General features: G+C 38.5%; 1 protein-coding gene across 1 annotated transcript in view; it reads left to right on the top strand.

The window, feature by feature from the left end:
* Nucleotides 1–21367, top strand: part of LOC150087129 (uncharacterized) — a 129830-nt gene that overhangs the window by 12305 nt on the left and 96158 nt on the right. Inside the window, exon 2 of the mRNA XM_090372383.1 lies at nt 8408–8502. Within this exon, the coding sequence (XP_090228509.1) occupies nt 8408–8502 (95 nt within the window). The remainder of the gene's footprint in view (nt 1–8407; nt 8503–21367) is intronic.

Raw genomic sequence — 21367 nt, 5'->3', positions numbered from 1 at the left:
AACATGCTGATGTAGAAAACAATCATCCAATAAATCCACAAAAGCCTTGCTAGTGTGTGAGTGACCAGCCCCCAAACTCCAGTCAATATCTGGGAAATTAAAATCTCCCATTATAAGACTCTCTGATTTACTGGCCCACTCTATTTCCCTGTACAGTTTCTTATTATACTCATCAGAGTCATTAGGCCTATAGCACACTCCTACTCTCAATTTTGATCTCCCAATGCTTATGTCACACCAAACTGACTCGACACTGCACTGTCCAGCGATGTCCACTGGCTTCACTTCCTTGGATTTTATGTATTTCTTAACTAATAGCATAACCCCTCCTCCCGTCCTATCCAGTCTATCCTTTCTGTAGATGTTGTACTCCCCAAATTCCAGTTCTGCATTCCTTATATCTGTGTGACACCAAGTCTCTGATATCCCAACAATATCTGCCTTTGATGTTTTGAGCAATACCTCAAATTCATCAAATTTATTTACTAAACTCATTATTTTTATTTATTTATTATTATTAGTTATATGGTGCAAGAAAGCCTGAGACTTATGCCTGCCAGCCAAAAAAAATTTCTGAATTACCCTGCGAGAGAGAGAGAGAGAGAGAGAGAGAGAGAGAGAGAGAGAGAGTGTGTGTGTGTGTGTGTGTGTGTGTGTGTGTGTGTGTGTGTGTGTGTCAGAAGTAGGAGAGAATCACGAAGAAAGAGAAGAATGATGATACCAGCTCGGGACCTGGGGTGTGCCAGGCCCATACTTACCAGGTGTGAGCCCCTGGGGTTATGAAAGGTATTAAAGAGCGATAAATGCCTTATTGTTTGTATTTATTGACTTTTTGAATGATACAAAACACAAAAAATTGACAAATTTTTTACGGTTCATAATAAATGTTTGAAAATCACACTGCCAACCTCAATGCACTTTGCAACTCTTGTGGTAATATGACGTGTTGTTCTTCTGAAGTCTTGGCATTCCTTTATGAGGGCAACAGTATCCAAAATGCGAGTGAGCAATTTGTCTCTTGTAGTCACCTTTTCTTTGTATACTGCGCTTTTCATCCATCCCCACAAACAAAAATTTAATGGACTGAGGTCTGGAGACCTTGGTGGCCAATGAGCAGGACCACCGCGGCCGATCCATCGTTCAGGGAAAGTTTGATTTAGATATTGTATCATCAGACAGGTATAATGTGCAGGAGCTCCATCATGGTGAAAGTACAAGGGAACATCCTCCAATAGCAGTGGAAGTTCGTTTTTCAGAAATTCTAGGTAAATCGGGCCCTGTAAGACGATTTTGTAACACAACAGGCCCAATCAACTGATTGTCAACGATACCGCACCACACGTTTACAGAGAAACGTTGTTGAAAATTTGTTTCTACGGTGGTATGTGGGTTTTTGTCTGACCACCTATGAGAGTTACGGGTGTTGTTGATACAGTCACGGGTGAAAGTAGCTTCATCGCTGAACAGTATTAATGGAATTAATCGGCAATTAGCATTTACCCACCGACAAAATTCTAATCTCTGAGCATCATCTCCTGGTTGAAGGTGTTGCACCTGCTGTATGTGACATGGATACAAGCCATGCTCACATAATGTTTGTCATACTCTTGTCTGTGGAACACCAATACGCATAGAAAATCTGTGTGCTAACAGGACTATGTTGTATCGACTGAAGAATGTGTTCTATTTCATCTACATTTTGTTCATTTACATGTTCAGAAGAAATATGAGTGCTGGGAACTGTACCAGTCTCATGCAGTTAGGTGCAAAAACTAGTAAATGCTCTTGAATCTGGTATTCTGCAGTTAACGGTATTCTCTACCAGCAGTAGTACTTCCACAACAAAAACTGTAAACAAACACCATATCAGCATATCCAGCATATGTGAAGATATGTGGCATTCTTAACACTTCTAACACCAAAGAGCATCAAGTTATAACTGCTTCTTGGTCACATCTGATTCAGGGAGTTTGCGCTACAGTTTCAAACAGCTGTATCTCCCTATCCATTGAGAATTGAACACATGTTTATCTGAACTTTTTTACTCAGAATAATGGATACTATAACTTCCCAAAATATTTACTATTCCTCCCAAATCATCCTATATATATATATATATACAGGAAACCCTTGATTAGTGTGGTTAATGAATCCTTGAAATATACTGCACATATTAAAACCGCACTAATCAAACTTAAGAAACAATGGGAATAATTATAATGAATCCTTGAAAATTATAAAAACATATTTTTTTACTCAATACGTACCTATAATGCACTGCATAGTTCTTAAATTATTAAGGAATAAATTTAAACAAAGATAGTATGATTTAAATTTTATTTTTCGCAAAAAAACGTATCTAACTTCGATTGAACAGTGGTAGCTTTCTTCCTTTCCTCCATGATTTTGCGATAACAATCAATTTGCTTATCTAATCCTCGACGAACGTTCATGCTTCTCTCTGCATCTGGATCAATCTCTAGTATGAGTTCTTTTGCTTTTTCAAGTGTATTAAATAGTTCTTCAAGTTTTTTGAATGAAATTTCTTTGGGAGCAAATTGCTTTTCTTCTGCTTCATTTTCGTCTTCTTCCTCGTATGCACGTTGATGCTCAATTTCAAGAAGATCGTCGTTACTTAAATCTTTTGAATGCGATTCCAATAATTCTCTAACGTTTTCTGAATCTACTTCCTCGAAGCCGAGGTCTTTTCCAATTGTAGTAATTTCATCAATAACTTTGTTGACAGGATTAATGAAACCGCAAAGATCACTTGCGCATTCAGGCAAAAGATTCTGCCAGACTGCTCTCATGGAGCTGTTCGTCATTTCTTCCCACGATTTGTGTATGTTCTCAACTGCTTTTTTAATATCGTGTTTTTTCCAAAATTCATCGAGAGTGATTGCGTCATCTCCAGTTGTAGCTTGAATTGCCTGAGCAAAAGTTCGTCTCAAATAATATGCTTTGAATGTAGAAATAACTCCTTGGTCCATTGGCTGGAGTAAAGAAGTCGTATTTGGTGGTAGAAATATAACCTTCACATTGTTATTTAAATCAGTGAGTGAGGTAGGATGCCCAGGGGCATTATCTAAAATTAAAAGAACTTTGAAATCTAAATTATTTGCCTTGCAGTATTTTTCGACTGCAGGACAAAAATGCATAGTGAACCATTCTTCAAACAACTGCTTTGTCACCCAAGCCCTTTTATTTGATTTCCAAATTACTGGAAGGGATTGCTTGTTACAGCCTTTTAACGCTCTTGGGTTCATTGTACGATAAATTAGCATCGGTTTCAATTTGCAATCTCCTTCAGCGTTACCTCCAAGTAGAAGTGTTAATCTATCTTTGGATGCTTTATGACCTGGTGCAGTTGCTTCTTTTCTTGCCAAAAATGTTCTTGTTGGCATTTTTTTCCATAAAAGGCCAGTTTCGTCGACATTGAAAATCTGACGATAATCATACCCATTTTCTTCAATTATTTTCTTCAGTTCAATGGGATATTTGGCTGCTGCATCTTTATCGGCACTGGCTGCTTCACCTGTTAATTTAATATTTTTTATGCCAGATCGAGCTTTGAAATTTTCTAGCCAGCCTTTACTAGCCGAGAATGTTGAAGTATTCCCTTGATATTTGTTTTCTTTTAATGAAGAAAAAAGGCTCAAAGCTTTAATCTTGATGTTATTTCCATCAATAGGAATGCTTTTCTGATTACAATCTTCTAACCAAATAAAAAGCAAATCTTACATTTCAGTCATTAATGGACTTCTATTCCTAGTGCATTGCATATTTAAAGATGCAGATGCCATTTTGCCTTTTTCCCGATACTCATCTGCTTTGTTCAAAACGGCGCGTATGGTTGCTCACCAAAGCCTAGTGCCCTACCTATGTTTGCTTTGCTTTCGCCATTATCAAATCTCTTAATGATGTCAAGTTTAGTATCCAAAGTGATGAATTTTCGTTTATTACCCTTAGCTATGAAAGGTAATTTAAAAAAAAATTTGTTTTGGTAGGATGAGCGATAAGCCTGCCGCACTTCTACACTCGTCGAGGATTGCTGAGGAACTGCCCAGCGACTAGTGAGAACTTTACGGAGCACTTTCCCACAGCTTTCATACAAGATGAAATTAGCGCCAGATCCTCGCTAAACGCTACACAGGAATCACTAAAATTGAACAAATTGTGAAAAATCAGAGCGAAAATAAGAATCAAACATACATCATGTACTACTTAAACTACATTAATTGTACATTTAGCATGATGTAATATCTGTGTTAACGTTAAAATTATACAAGAATATGAGTTACCAGAGCAAATTTCAATTTCAGAGTGGTATGGGGTGCTGCTATCGAGCGTTTCGGAGTCGATTCCCATGCATTTAAGTTGGAAGACCCTGGTGAGTGTGTGTCACGTATTTGCCGCTTCAGGCGCCGTTGTGAGTTGCCAAGCACCGCAAGAAAAAAACAGCGCACTAATCAAATTTGATAACGCATATATTAAGGGGATAGTATCAAAAAAATTTTGCGCACTAATTAAAACCGCATTGTTCAAAACCGCATTAATCAAGGGTTTCCTGTATAATATACTTGTATATATTGTGTATAACCTCTTGAATTCAATTAATTAGCATTGGTACAGGCATATGATGCAAGAAAGCAAGCTTATACAGTATCAGCTAAAAAAAAAACCTTCCCATTTCACCTAGCTCCATTCACTCCAAAAGTTTGTCTACTTCTGCCTTGAATTTATTTAAACTGTCAACTTCCACAATGACAGATGGAAGTTTGTTCCAGCAATCACCCACCCGCTGGCTAAAGGCAAATTTCTGCACACCTGTTCGACAACTGCCTTTCCTCAATTTGAATTTATATGGTAACTTAAAAAACTGCTCATATGGCTTTTCTCACCACTTATAACTTCTTAAGTGGATTAATCAGAGGTTGCCACTGTTCTACCATGCAGATTAAACATTTACCCAAAGACAGCAAATATGTACGGACATACTTTAAAATGTGTTTTACTTCAGTAGTATTGAAACTGTTTCAGTCTGTCTTTTCTTTTAGCACTTCTTTCCAGAGAGTATAGTACATAACCACCAAATATTCATCCACTGTCATGTGTAGTCCTCTTTCGCACATAGATTTACCCCAGGGGCTCACATCTGGTGAGTATGGGCTTGGCAATCCCAGGGTCCTGAGCTGGACATCATCATTCTTCTCTTTCTTGCTTTCTTTTTGATTTCCTTCTACTTCTGACACACACACAGACACACACACACACACTCTCTCTCTCTCTCTCTCTCTCTCTCTCTCTCTCTCTCTCTCTCTCTCTCTCTCTCTCTCTCTCTCTCAGGGTAACACGGGATTTTTTTTTTTTTTTTTTTTGGCTGGCGCAGCATAAGCCTCAGGCTTCCTTGCGCCTTATGGCTAATAGTAATCATAATCATAATTGGATGACAAGGACAACTTGTTACCACCATGTGCTCACTCTCCCCTTCCATACACTTGCTACTCCAATTTTTAGGCCTACTCTAACAGTAGCATTATCAATACTTGCTGCCAGAAATCGCACATGCTTTCAGGCTGTCCTTGAGATGATGCCTAGTTTTGTACCCTGTAAAGTGACACTGAGAACAAGCTGCTTTTGATTGTTTTTTTTTTTTTTTTTTTTTATTAGGAAAGTTCTTCATAATGGGATAAAACTTGGAATCATTTTGATTACTGCCATGTCTAGGAGTTTAAAATGGCACATTTTTCAAAGCCATTACTGCTTCTTCTTTCCATCCCTGCTTGATTTCACTAATAGTGCGTGCTGTTTTTATAATTTTTTTGGCACATTTTTCAAAGTTTAAAATTGCACATTTAATGTTTAAAATTTAAAAAGTTTAAAATTGCACATTTAAAATGTTTAAAATTTAAAAAGTTTAAAATGGCACATTTTTCAAAGCCATTACTGCTTCTTCTTTCCATCTCCTTGATTTCACTAATAGTGCTTGCTGTTTTTATAATTTTTTTCTTGCTAGTTTATTATTGGGAAACATTTCTGAATAATTTGCCTGCATAATTAATACAGCTCAAGAAAATTATATTCTTTGATAAATGGTGTGTGTTGGTATTCAGTAACGTTTGATTTTTATCATTTTCAGTTTGAGATTCTGTATCTTTATCCTTATTTTTCTTGCACTTGTTTGCTTGGAAGTGACTTTAAAACTGAAAATCACTTCTCACACATCATATATGCTTTCTGAAATGTTAGGTCATATTTCTTTGGCATTTTTTACTAAAGGATATTGTTAATTAGTTTTACACACAAAAAAACAGTAAATGCCACACGTAACAGTGTATTTTGTGCAATTTAGGTAGCACACCTGATACATTCATTAACTAGCCAATGTTAGCTAATTCTTTAATGAAAATAAATAGCAATGTGCAGAATTTTTAAACGTTTTGAATTTAGAGGCTCCATTCTGGATCTCATTGGTATGTATTTGGTTACTGAATGCACCTGAGAGATAACAAAGTGCATGAACTCCCTAACCTATGTTTAGGCCTGACATAGCTGACTGGTCAGGAGTGAGAGTGCAGTAGCACATGCTCTTTGAATGGACCATGGTTCTAGGTCTTGACTGCTAAATATGATTACTGATTTATTGTAAACTTCTCTGACCTGGTGGTCGTGCTGGAGTATAAACAAGGACATTATGAGAATTCTCCCCCCCCCCGTTCTTTGCAGCATGTATACTTTCCTTACATGGGAGTGTGCCCAGAAGGGTATATGCTGGTCGGCATCAGAGAACTTCAGTGTATAGATGAAGACTTAGTAGTCTCATTTATAATACATGTAAGCATCAGTTATATTCCAAGCCATTTGTATGCAATAAGTAGGAAAGCTTTTCTTAGAATGTTGTTGCTTCCTAATTAAAGATTTATTTGCTCACAAATTAGTGTCAGAGCAAGAAAATTTTCTTTTTGAATGAAACCAGTTTCATTTCAGTTAGATGAAAATATGCAATTTACAAATAGAACTCAATTTCTGCATTTTTGTTATTATTCTAGATTCACATGACATCAGCATTTGTTTTGATGATGTTAAATGAAAAGGTAACATAATTTTTAAAGCACTGTATGGCTGTTTTCATCGAATATAAAAGCTTGTGGCTGTGATGTGTTGTTGTGTTGTTTTGGTTCTAATGATATAGTTGCTGTGAAGGCAGGTTGTTAGCACTAGTTGCCAAATAAAGCTAAATAAACCATAACCGAATTTCTTGAATTTATGTATAAACTATCAGGAATATGTATAAAATAAATGACAGGTTTAATGTTAAATAGTAAAATAGAATATGTTAAATACATACAGTACAAAAAACTTTCGGTTATTATGTTAACTTTCATCAGTTGAACTGAAAGTTTAGGAATGTAGAACTTAAGAGCATGTAGTAGTGCCAGTCATGCACAGTAAACTGTGATGTAACAACTAACTGTTTGAAGTTGAAGCCTGTGGTTGTGACGTATGCGAACATTGCCAACGTTTGTCAGTCATGAGAATGGTTTCCTCAATAATAGGGTGGAGACGACATCCACTGCTTCTGTTGACTGAAGTATTAGAGCTCGTGATGTGCAACGACTCCAACCAGGTGTGGCATCGGTAACGGTGAGACCGATTGACAACCATGTCATCGCGGCATGGGTCAATGTCGTATCAGGTTGACCAAAAGTGCTCAGCAATGGCCAAGCGTTCTACGTCCACTAAGCAGATGGCTCTTTCGTGTTCTGAGATACATTTGCCGAGCCTTTTTCCAGTTTCTCCGACGTAGCAACCAGTGCAGTCATGGCAAGAAATGCAGTAGACTAGTCCATTTTGTAGTAAGGTGGGAACCGGTGTTTTCACTCTAGAGATCGCAATTTTCTGCCCAGGAGCTGTACACACTTTATCTCGTGAGATTTCAGGACCCTAGAAACCTGCTGTGATAGGTTCGGGTAGTATGGGATAAAGGCGCTTGTGGCAGAGTCATTACCTTGAATTTTCCTGTTGGTTGCTATGTGGTAACATGGCTGTAGGTCACACCTGTCTAGGGTACTGGTGGGATAGCCACACCTCGCAAAATCCATATTGACCCTAGCAATCTTGGTGCGCCTCTCCTTTGTAGAACTAGAGTGGGTCGAGGCACGAGTTAACAAGGTTCGTACAGTGCTATTTAACATTAAACCTGTCATTTGTTTTATTTTACTTTCCGTTTCACTCTGTGCTACATAATATATTATACAGAATGAATCCAGAGCACACAGGCCTCTTTACCTATGTTCTTGAATTTATATGGCAATTATCAGTGAATTACAGTACATTGTGCATTTACTGACATAAATTATTGTAGTCATTGAAAACTTTCTTATTTAATTGATCTTTTTTGTTTCAGATTTAATAGTACAGGCCAAATCGGGAACTGGAAAAACATGTGTCTTTGCAGTATTTGCTTTAGAAAGTATTTTTCTGGAGTCTAATGCAACTCAGGTAAATTCTTGCCTTCACTTTATTGTTTAAAATTCATTTGAGCCATGTACTTTATACTGCTTGTAATATTATCTGACACTTGTAAATAACCATATTTCTCAGATGGAGATTGACATCCATTAACCTTATGTGACTCGAACAGTGTCTGATAGATGTAATAATTTTTCCTTTTTCTCTTACTAGTGGTGGCTAGTGAGTGGCTCCTGAGATAATCGAATCATCTAACCAAATTACTTAAGTCATCAATGTTCTCATTCACAAGATTTGTACCTAACCTAAAGCATGGGAAATTACAGGTGGCTTTATTTAAATGAGTGATTCTATGTAGTGAACTGATCCAAATGAAATTATTAAAAAAAAAAAAAAAAAGTTTAAAAAATTATTTGCCTATCAACTGCAAACTCTTAAACTCTCTTAATCTTTCATCTGATCAGTTATTGCCAATATTGATTCTGTCATTTCCACTGATGATTGTAATGCTAATGTTACTCATCTTGGGACAAATTCGAAAAATTTCAAAAAAAGCTCTTGATCTTTCTGAGATTGTTTGGCATAAAGGTCTTACAAATATGCTCCCATATTATGACCTGCTAACTGTCTTTTTGCAACTGGATATCCAGTTTTTCTTGGAACACTCATTGCAGGTGATGGTAGATGGCTCTCTGTCTTCTAACTTCTGCATTAATGCTTGTGTGCCTCAGTGTTCAGTTCTTTCTCCTACTCATTTCCTCTTGTATATTAATGACTTTTTTTTCTGATGATAGCACACTGTATTCCACCTTCCAGTTTTGGGAATCTTGTCATGCATAAACAGCCTCAACTTCTCAAATATCCACCAATTCCTTAAATGCTGACTCCAGGTAATTCTCCTGTGGGGCAAAGAAAACTTCAGTCCTAAAACACAGTCCTGAGTTATTTCTCACAAAATAGTCCACTCATCTTTGATGACATTCAGATTTCTAGAGTGGATCACATATCTCTATTGGGGATTACTCCGACTTATAATCTCTCTCTTGGCATGAACACATATATTGCTTCCACTGCATCAAAAAAATGGTTTCCATTTTGACTCTGTGTTACTTTTCTTCTAAACATTCACTAAACAAATCTTGAATCTTTTCTACCAAGGTACAGGGTTATTAAAATTAAAGTATCCCCATATAGAGGGCTCTGGTGGCCCCAAGTGCCAAGCAATAGTGACAAGCGATTTTTCTCAGCGATTCATAAAGTGATTTTTGAAAGTGATATAGTTCTATTTTTGTTGTGTGATTTTCTTCTGTTTTGTTCACTTAAAGTGGTTCTTTGCTTAAAAAGTCTTACGTAAGAACCCAGAAAGGGAATCTACCTTTCATTTTTTAGTATTTATATTAAATACTAACTTACTCTACTAACCTTAATAACCGCTTGGTCACTGGTGGCACTGCTCCTGCCTCCCCTTGGCGGGGCCAGTAATCTGGGAGAAGAAAGTCCTTCTCCCAGGGCTAAAAGGAGTAAACGTGGACACTAATGACTTCCCACGATTAGAGCCAAAGAGCTCTCAACATGACAAACATGAAACTGATCATGACTTCTCATTGTCGAAAAGACTAAAAAAGGATGCAAACAAGCAGGAACCTCCAGCTTTCCTGATAATCCATTCTCTGTATTCACAACCTGTCAGCAAGCTCTCCCCTTTCATCATACAACGATGCCTTGAAAATGCAGTAGCATCTCCAAAGATGGTGAAATGTCTTCAATCGGGTGACTTGCTAATAGAGACCTCTCACCCAAGACACTCTGACCTCCTGTTAAAACTTACATCTTTAAGTGGAATTCCAATTCAAGTCACTCCACATAACACCCTGAATTCTTCCAAGGGAGTGATCAGTGAATGGGACCTATTGAACATTTCCAAGGAAGAAATAATCCAGGAACTAAAGGATCAAAATGTAACTCAGGCCAAGAGAATCATGATACGATAAGACGACACCTTAGTCCCAACACGTAACATCATTTTAACCTTTAGTTCACCAAATCTACCATCCTCAGTCAAAGCAGGCTATTTAAACTGTCGTGTTCGGCCCTTTATCCCGAACCCTCTGAGATGCTACAAATGTCAGAAATTGGGCCACTCCCAGACAGCATGTCGTGGAGAGGCAACATGTCCAAACTGCGGTTGCAAAACTCATACTCAATCTGAGTGCAAGGCACAAACTCCGCAGTGTCCTAATTGCAAGGGCAATCATCCAGCTTACTCCAAAGATTGTGATCTCTGGAAGTTAGGAAAAAAAATACAGAAATACAAGACAGAAAATAAAGTATCTTTTCAAGAAGCTAGAAGACAAGTAAAATCAAGCATTCCAAAAACCACTTACGCTTCGGCTACCCATAGTCACAAATCAGTAGCATGTCAGACAGAAGTGTCAATCTCTCCCGACAAATTGATCGTCGACTGGGCTCGATCAGTACTATTGACTCAGCCTACATCTTAATCACAATTAGTGGACCAAAGTAATAATACGCCACTCACAATTCCAACTCAAAACCTAACCCATAGTAAAGTGGCAGAAAAATTGCATAAATCAGATCCTGTGGAGATGAAACAGCCACAACCAACAAGCATGGACACTAATGATATGCCCAACCAAGATTTTCTTGAATTACATGCAGATGGAGATATGGAGGATAAAAATGATTCAGGACTCCCTAATTTTCCCAGAAAAGAAAAATCTAAACCTGACTGTTATAAACAACCCATGCATAAAAAGCAGACAGATTCATCTTCCTCTTACAAAACCAAATAATGGAACATATTATCCAATGGAACTGTAGAGGTCTTTGCAGTAACATAGATGATATACATGAATTAATTCATCACTATAAACGTCTTGCAATGTACTTGCAAGAAAGTAATTTGACATCTCTGGTCTCAATTTCAATCAAAAATTACACTGTATTCAGGCAAGACAGGGCTGACTGCAATAACTGTAATGGAGGAGTAGCGATACTCGTGGATTCAAGCATCCCCGCCAGACATATTCCATTACAAACATCCTTAGAAGCCGTTGGCACATGTGTTGTTAATGGTATTACTCTGACATTGGTTTCCATTTATCTTCTGCCTAATCATCAATATACTATTCAGGAACTTGAAGATCTTGTTATGCAGTTACCACCTCCGTTGTGTTTACTAGGAGACTTTAATGCACATCACCCATTATGGGGTTCCCCCACCTCTGACAGACGAGGTAAGCTTATTGAAATGCTGATCGATAGACAGAATTTAACATTACCGAATATTGGGTCTCCTGCATATGTGCATCTCCCTATGGGCTCAACATCTGCAATAGACCTTTCCATTTGTTCCCCAATCCTCTTTCCAAGTATAGATTGGATATCTCTGAGTAATCCTTATAGTAGCGACCATTATCCGTTAATCTGCAAAATTCAAACATCCTGTTCCTTTCCAACAGAAAGTCCAATTAAATGGAAATTTTCAAAGGCTGACTGGGCAAAATACAGATCGCACATCTCATTTGACAACGATATCAATCAGTCCGGTTCCATCAATAGTGTTACTGAGCACATCACGAATCAAATGCTGGCACTGCATCCGTCACCATTCCTCAATATCAAGCAAGAAATAGACGAAAAATAAATTACTGGTGGAATGAAGATTGCAACAATGCAAAAAAAGAGAAAAACAAAGCATGGAACCTTTTCCGCAAATATCCTACCACCTCCAATCTTATTAACTATAAACGGCTCAGAGCTAAAGCTCGCTATATCAGACTCAAAGCAAAAAAAGAAACGGATTAAATTTGCCTCATCAGTTAATAAAAATACCGATATCAGATTAATCTGGAGAAAAATAAAATGTTTGAACAGTAAATTTTTACCTTTATCCACCCTGCTACTAAACTGGAATGGACAAGAGCTCTCTAATCCCACAGATATATCAAATGCACTGGGAATTGTATTTTCTCTGTTGTCTTCTTATAAAACTTATGATTAATCATTTCAAAAACGTAAAACAGTTGCAGAGAAATCCAGACTGAATTACACTGACAATTCTGCTTTATCTTATAATCAACTATTTACCATGTTTGAGCTACAGCAATCTCTTACCAACTCAAGAAACAGTGCTGCTGGCCCTGATGGGATATATTATGTAATGCTCCGAAATCTGGATCAAAGATCACTCTCTTCTCTGCTCATATTTTATAATCAAATTTTTTCTGAACATACCTTCCCAAGCTGCGGCGTCATTCTTATGTACTACTGATTGCAAAATCCGGTAAAGATCATTCTGTTCCTCAAAGTTACAGACTGATATCTCTTACCAGCTGTCTCAGCAAAACTCTCTAGAAAATGATACATCGCTGTCTCACTTAGTTCCTCAAGTCTCAAAACTTGATAAATAACAACCAATTTGGATTCCGGAAAAACCGATCTTCATTGGATCTCATGATCAAAGCTGAGACAAATATCAGAAATGCTTTCATCAAAAAGGAACATCTCGTCATGGTCTGTCTTGACGTTGAGAAAGCCTTTGACACTACATGGCATTTTAGCATCTTAAAGGATCTACATTCTCTTGGCCTGAGAGATAATTTACCATATTTTATCCAAAATTTCCTTAAACGAAGATCCTTTCAAGTTCGTTATCGGGGAACCCGCTCTAAAATCTTTATCCAAGAAGAAAGAATTCCACAAGGGTCCGTTCTCAGCGCTACCTTGTTTGCAATGAGAATGAATCATATAATTGAACTCATTCCGAAAACCGTAGATTCATACCTTTTCGCAGATGATCTTCAATTTCTTGTCATTCTCAAAACATGCATCACATCGAATGCCAACTTCAAATATCAGTGAATCGCATCCTGACATGGATGACACAAAATGGTTATAGACTATCCAGCCAGAAATCTACTGCCATTCACTTCTGCACCAGATGCAATATGCATCCTGAACCCGAGCTCCACTTGAATAACCATCCTCTTCCCATAGCTAATTGTATTTGTCTGCTAGGATTGTTCTTTGACAATAAGTTAAATTTCCGAAAGCACATTGAACATCTCTGGACTACTTGTCAAAAAAAATTTAACATATTCAGAGTCTTATCAGCCACAACATGGGAAGCAGATCGTTACAGCCTGCTTCATTTATATAGAACCATAATCAGGTCACGACTGGACTACGATGTGCCTGTCTTTGACTCTGCTAGGGAGAGTGCTTTATCTTGCCTCAGCCCTATTCAACATTCAGCTCTCAGAACAGCAACAGGTGCGTTCAGAACATCTCCAGTGCAAAGTTTGTATGTTGAAGTTCATGAACCTCCCCTAAATATCAGGAGAAAGATATTTTTGTTGAACTATGCAACCAAGATCCAAAGCCAGCTGACCCATCCTAATTGGTCAATATTTTATAATCCACAGTTTATTTTTTTATTATTTATTTTTTTTTATGAAAAACCCCAAACACGAAAGGTATCAAAACCTATAGTACTTAGTACCATGCATGGGTTGAAGGAGAAGTATGGGGGGAGGGGGATGCCGGAAACTTTGCTCTAGAGACTAAACATGGATTTCACCTCACCACTTCAAGCCTCCAATAAGCAAAGTGGTGGTATTTCACCGGTTGATGAAAGTCATCTACCACTTACAGCTCGGCATGCTGGTATCTCCAGTGCAAAGTTTGTATGTTGAAGTTCATGAACCTCCCCTAAATATCAGGAGAAAGATATTGCTGCTGAACTATGCAACCAAGATCCAAAGCCAGATGACCCATCCTAATTGGTCAATACTTTATAATCCACAGTTTATGACCTTCTATAGAAATAAACCACAGACAGTTCAGTATGCTGGTATTAGGCTAAAGCAGCTAGCAGAAGATTGGGATATACACTTCAATAAAATCTTACAAGATCCTATAGATCCTGACCCTCCATGGTATATCATCTTGTGACAATTATTTCCATCAGTGGGATAAACACTCTCTATCAGACATTAACATCCAACAGCTACACATAGCGCATACCCAACGTTATCCTGACTTCGCTAAAATTTATACAGATGGATCGAAGTCTGAGAGTGGATCAGGTGCAGTAGTACTCCCTGATACTATAATTTCTCTATCTCTCCCAACAGAGTGCAGTAGTTACACGACTGAATTATATGCCACAAAGCTTGCTATAGAAAATATTTTTCATATGTCAATTCAAGAGCTTAATATACACAGACTCGCAGAGTTCCTTATTAGCCTTGCAAAACAACTCCCCATCTACTCACCCTCTATTAAAGCTCATTAGAACAGAGTTGATACGTCTGAGAGAGTATCAACAAAAGGTTATTTTCTGCTGGATACCTGGCCATACTGGAATACCAGGAAATGAAATTGCGGATGATGCTGCCAAGCATCCATCGAGAGCAGCCCCAACGAATTCCCTAGTACCATTCACAGATTATAAAATGAAGATCCGAAGTATATGTAAAGGTCGATGGACTCTTCAGTGGCAAGCGCAAATTCATAATAAACTTTTTCAAATTAAACCTGTACCAAAATTATTAATTCTAGCCAGAGCCAGAATCGGCCATACTCATTTAACTCATCTGTTCCTCCTGTCAGGGAATGACCCTCCTCAGTGTAACCATTGTCATACACCACCCATAGTCAAACACATACTTCTGGAATGTACTCTGTATAAAATGCTCGACTAGTGTCATTCAGTTCTCTGGCAAGCTTAAAGGAACCTTTGTCAGTAAGCCATATCATAAGCGAAAAATCAAATCTCGCAGAATTCTTCTTGTTCCTAAAATGAATAGGACTGTATAACCATTTCTAACTGCTTTTACATGAACCAACACAGCCAGTATGAACCACTTTGCTAAGTGCAATATGGCCTAAGTAGCCATTGCACTTAAAACCTCATCAACAACAACAGGGCTCTGGAGTGAGTTCTAAGGCTCGTACTGAAGAAAAATTTGGACAACAGGTACAATAAAGAATGCGCTCACCATTTATTGTAAAAAAAAAATTAGTTACAAAATTTGTCACTATATGGTGCTGTGGCAATACAGATCACTTGAACAGCACGACAATTGCACATTGTGTCCTCCATTTTGGTCAAAAACAGTTTCCATTCAAAGAACAGCATATTCTACCACAGAACGTAACATGTCAACTGGAATAGCCAGCACATGACGTCTAATGCTTTTGCCAGAGTTTGACATCCTTCCCATTACACCTGGTTCTTCAAAAAACCCCACAACCAGAAGTCGCATGGGGTGATGTCCAGTGGATCGGGGTAGCCAAGATGTCTTGAAACAATGGCTGATGACCCGTTCGTCTGTAAAGTGTTGCCTTAGCAATCTTCGGACACAATGCTGGATGTGGGGTGGCACACCATCTTGCATGAATATGGTATCCTGAAGGCACCCACGTTTTGCAGCTCTGGTATTGCGAAATTTGCCAACATTTCATAATATCGCTGTCCAGTGACGGAACAGGTGCGGGGTCCAGTCAGTGTTACCTATTCAAAAAAATATGGCCCAATCATGAATGTGGCTGTAAATCCACACCACACTGTCACTTTCGGAGAATGCAACAGGACCTCTTCAATAACTCGAGGGTTTTCTGTTGCTCAAATGCGACAGTTGTATGTATTCACTTGTCCATTTAAGCAGAAGTGAGCTTCATCACTCCAAAGGATGTTCCATGGCCAGGTGATATCCACTGTCATTTGCGTCAGAAACTGAAGTGCGTATGTGAAACGAATATCTGCATCACCATGCTTTAGCATGTGCATCTTGTAAGGATAGTACCGCAACACCTGATGCATTACTAGCCTTATTGGTATATGTATACTTGCATATATACCAATGCCAGAAGTATAGAAAATAAATTTGATGAATTTGAAATGTTGGTCAAGACATCAAAGGTGGATATTGTTGGGGTAGCCGAGACGTGGTGTCACACAGATATAAGGAATGCAGAACTGGAATTTGGGGAGTACAGTGTGTGCAGAAAGGATAGACAGGACAGGAAGGGAGGAAGGGTTATGCTGTTAATTAAGAAAAACATAAAATCAAAAGAAATGCATCCAGTTGATATAGATGAACAGTGCACTATTCAGTCAGTTTCGTGTGACTTAAGCACTGCGAAAGCAAAAATAAGAGTAGGAGTGTGTTATAGGCCTAACGACTCGAATGAGTACGATGAACAATTGTACAGAGAAATAGAGTGGGCTAGTAAATCAGAATGTCTTATAATGGGTGATTTTAACTTCCAAGATATTGACTGGAACATGTAGGTTGGTCACTCACACACTTGTAAGACTTTTGCGGATTTATTGGATGATTGTTTTCTGCAGCAGTATGTTCGAGGGGCAACCAGAGAAAGTAATACTCTTGATCTGGTTATCAGCAGTGATCATTCTTGTATTAAGAATTTGCAGATAAAGGAACCACTAGGTGGCAGTGATCACAGTGTACTGATGTGGGATTGACTTAAATATATAATTACCATCAGGGATAAAGGAAAGGGTTTTTGCTTCCGAAAAGGTGAGTACAGTGGTCTCAGACAGTTTTTAAATTCTGTACAGTGGGATCAACTGACGATGTTACCAACAGTAAATTCTAAGTGGGAAGCATTCAAGGAATTAATCGTGGATGCTACTAAAAGTTTCATACCTATTAAGAAATATTGTTCAAGGTTTAGGCCTAAATGGTTATCAAATGAACTAATGAGACTCGTGACAGAGAAGAAAAATGCATGGGATGCATATAAATTATCAAGCGACTCAGAAGCCTATGGCAGATTATAAGCTGGTCTGTAATCAGGTCACAAAGGAGGTTAGGCAGGCGAAGGCAGATTACGAGAAATGTTTGGCAAAATATGCTAAGAAAAATAGCAAGGATTTCTTTACTTATATAAACTCTAAAAGGAAGGGGATGAATCTGATTGGTCCGCTTGATATCGACGGTTTGACTGTTGATGATCCTGCTCAAATAGCAAACAAACTGAATGAATATTTTGCATCTACATTCACACATGAGGAATTATTAAGGTTTGAAAATGGCAGAAGGTTATCAAATTGTGGTAGGGTGCTTAATGATTTTGTAATAACTGAGAGAAAAGTGGAGGAGAAATTGTTGAAGTTAAACTTAAGCAAGGCAACTGGGGATGGGATCTATCCATTTATATTAAAGGAGGCGGCAAAGCAACTAAGCAAACCCTTAGCCATAATTATGAGAGCATCCTTGGACTCAGTGGAGGTCCCCACTGACTGGAGATGTGCAAATGTATCCCCAATTCACAAAGGGGAATCGAAGGGTGACACAAGTAATTACAGACCAGTTAGTTTAACTTCTGTTCCGGGTAAAATAATGGAGTCACTGGTTAAAGATGTATTGCAGGATCATCTAGACAAGACTGCAGAAATAATTCAGATGCCGCATGGGTTTATTAAGGGAAAGTCTTGTCTGACAAATTTGATAGGATATAATGATGTGGTTACAAAGGAACTGGATGTAAAAAATAATTTTGATATCATATATTTGGATTTCAGGAAGCTTTTGACACTGTTGCACATGGAAGACTATTGTACAAATTGGAGCAGAATGGTATTAAGGGTAAGTTGCTACAATGGATAAAAGGATGGTTGAATGGGAGAAGACAGAGGGTGGTAATTAATGGGTGCTGCTCTTCGTGGACTAATGTTATTAGTGGAGTCCCACAGGGTTCGGTGTTGGGTCCTCTGTTGTTTTGTATATTTGTCAAAGATATTGATGAAGGTATATCAGGCTTAGTGTCGAAGTTTGCAGATGATACAAAGGTTGGCAGGGTTGTTAATGACAGTAATGGCAGTGTGCTACTGCAACAGGATCTAGATAATTTGGGCAGATGGGCTAAGAAGGGGCAACTGAAGTTTAACCTTGACAAATGCAAAGTACTGCATATGGGTAGAAGTAACCCCAGAGAAACGTACCAACTGTGTGGCACTACACTTAAGGGTGGTAGAAAATGAAAAAGACCTGGGAGTAATTGTGCAGTCAGATATGAAGTTTTCTGAGCAATGCAGACAGACTGCCAGGGCAGGTCATGGGGTTTTGTCAATGATATATAGGAATTTTGCTAGCAGGGAGAAGGAGGTGATTGTCCATCTGTATAAGGCAATGGTCAGGCTGTGCCTTGAGTACTGCGTACAGGTCTGCAGGCCTCATTTTAGAAAGGATGTAGATTTGCTTGAGCGTTTACAGTGAAGGGCAACAAGATTGGTGAGGGGAATGAAGAGATCCTCTTACCAAGAGAGGCTTAAGTTCTGCAAATCGCAGTGGCTGGAGACTAGGCACCTGGGCGGTGATCTGATTGAGGTGTATAAGGCCTTGAATGGGTTGAGCACGCTGAATTCTGGTGGGATCCTTTCACTTGTTCAGATTACGAACCTAAGGGGGCATAAATTCAAATTAAGGAAAGACAGATGTCGAATAGATATTTGGAAATTTGCCTTTAGCCAGCGGGTAGTTAATTCCTGGAACAAACTTCCATCTGTCGTGGAAGTTGATAGGTTAAATAAATTTAAGGAGGAACTGGACAGGCATTTGGAGGGAATGGTGTGATTTTTTTTTTTTTTTTTTTTTTTTTTCTTGGCTGATGCTGCATAAGTTCATACACTTGCTTTCTTGCATCAGATGCCACTACTACTACTACTTTCTTGGTAACAGCAACCTTTTGTTCCAGTGACCAATCTCATTGCCCTTCTCTGTACTCATTCCAACAGCTCTACATCCTTCCAAAAATGAGTTCTCCAGATCTGTATTCAGTACTCAAGGTGTAGCCTGACCAGTGTCTTATACAAGGGGACGATCACCTCCTTATCCCTGCTAGTCTAGTAGGGATGTCAAATAACCAGTTATCCGAATGTTTTTGCGCTTGATAACTGGTTAACCGACGCATTGGTTTGGCTTATAGGGAGTAGTACTACAAAATGCCACTGACAGTTGCAATTTTTTTCATTAATAACATGAATTACATAAACAAATTGATTATATAAAAAAAGTAAGTAAAAATATTTCTTTTTTTGAACATATTTATTGCTTATTAAATAATTATTACAATTAAAACATTGATGTTTGTGGAGCAATCAGGAACGGGACATGATATTGCCAAGGGGAATGTCTTTGTGTGTGCACACGATGTAAGGAGTGCGAGGAAATCAAGCGCCAACTCGGCATTGTTATGGGCTTATATGAGAGCTTGAAGGACAGGGTGGATGCCCTCGAAGGATTCAAATTGAGGGGCCCATCAAGCTCTCAGCTGCCCACATCAATGCCAGAGCTTGCACTTGAACATCATGCAACACGACAACAGAGGCAACCCCCAAGGCAGAATGCACTGGTCCTGAAGGAACTAGTTCTTGTAGGTAACTCTATTGTCAGGGAAACGGGGAACATATTGTGCAAAAAGGATAGATCGAACAGGACCAGGGTATGTCTGCCTGGGGCAAAGGTTGATGACATTGTAGGGCAGATATCATCCTTTAAGGGCACAAAGGATGATATTGTAGTCACAAAGGAAGTGGATGCAAAGAATAACTTTGATATCTTATATTTGGATCTTAGAAAAACCTTTTATACTGTTACACATGGAAGACTGCTGCACAAATTAGAGCAGTGTGGTATTGGAGGAAAATTGCTGCTATGGATGAAGGGATGGTTGAGTGGGAGAAGACAGAGAGTGGTAATCAATGGACACTGCTCTTCGTGGACTAATGTTATTAGTGGAATCCCTCAGGGTTCAGTGTTGGGTCCATTGTTGTTTTCTGTATTTATAAATGATATTGATGATGGTATATCAGGTTTAATGTCCAAGTTTGCAGACAATAGATTGGCAGGGTTGTTAATGACACTAATATCAGTACACTGCTGCAACAGGATCTAGAAAAGTTGAGCAGATGGGCTGAGAGGTGGCAAATTAAGTTTAACATTGACAAATGTAAAGTACTACATATGGGAAGTAGTAATCCCAGAGTAACGTATCAACTCTGTGGTACCACACTGACAGTGGTAGAGAGTTAAAAGGACCTGGGATAATTGTGCAGGCGGATATGAAGTTTTCTGAGCAGCAGATGGTCTGCAAGAGTAGCTCATGGTGTCTTGTCAATGATATACATTAATTTTTCTAGCAGGGATAAGGAAGTGATTATCCCCTTGTATAAGACAATGGTCAGACCACACTTTAGTACTGTATACAGGTCTGGAGGCCTCATTTTAAGAAGGAAGTAGAGCTGTTGGAACGAGGACAGAGAAGGGCAAGAAGATTAGTGAATGGAACAAAGGGTTGCTCTTACGAAGAAAGGCTTAAGTTTTGCAAATTACGGTGTCTGGAGACTAGGCACCTGCGAGGTGATCTGATTGAGGTTTATAAAGCCTTGAATGGTTTGAGCATGCTCAATGCTGATGGGATTCTTCCTCTTGCTCAGAATAATTGCCTGAGAGGGCATAAATTCAAATTGAGGAAAGACGGTTGTAGGATAGATGTGCGAAAGTTTGCCATTAGCCAGCGGATGGTTGATTGATTGCTGGAACAAACTTCCATCTGTCGTAGAAGTTGATAGCTTAAATAGATTTAAGGCAGAACTTGACAAACATTTGGAGCGAGTGGATGGGTAAAATTAGGGTTTTTTTTTTTTTTTTTGGCTGATGCTATATAAGCTCGCTTTTTTGCATCATGTGCCTTTGCTAATGCTAATGAAACAGCTCTATAATTAGTTATTGCACTAATTGAAAAATTATCTTTCTCAACACATTCAGACAATACTTTGTCTTAACTTTTGCATTTTATATATGTCAATATTGAACCGCTTTCAATTTTTTAATTCTTTGCA

This window comes from Mastigoproctus giganteus, chromosome 4, assembly GCF_048544385.1.
Source record: "Mastigoproctus giganteus isolate SK-2022 chromosome 4, ASM4854438v1, whole genome shotgun sequence".
Taxonomy (NCBI): Eukaryota; Metazoa; Arthropoda; class Arachnida; order Uropygi; family Thelyphonidae; genus Mastigoproctus; species Mastigoproctus giganteus.
This window is presented reverse-complemented; position numbering and strand designations above follow the sequence as displayed.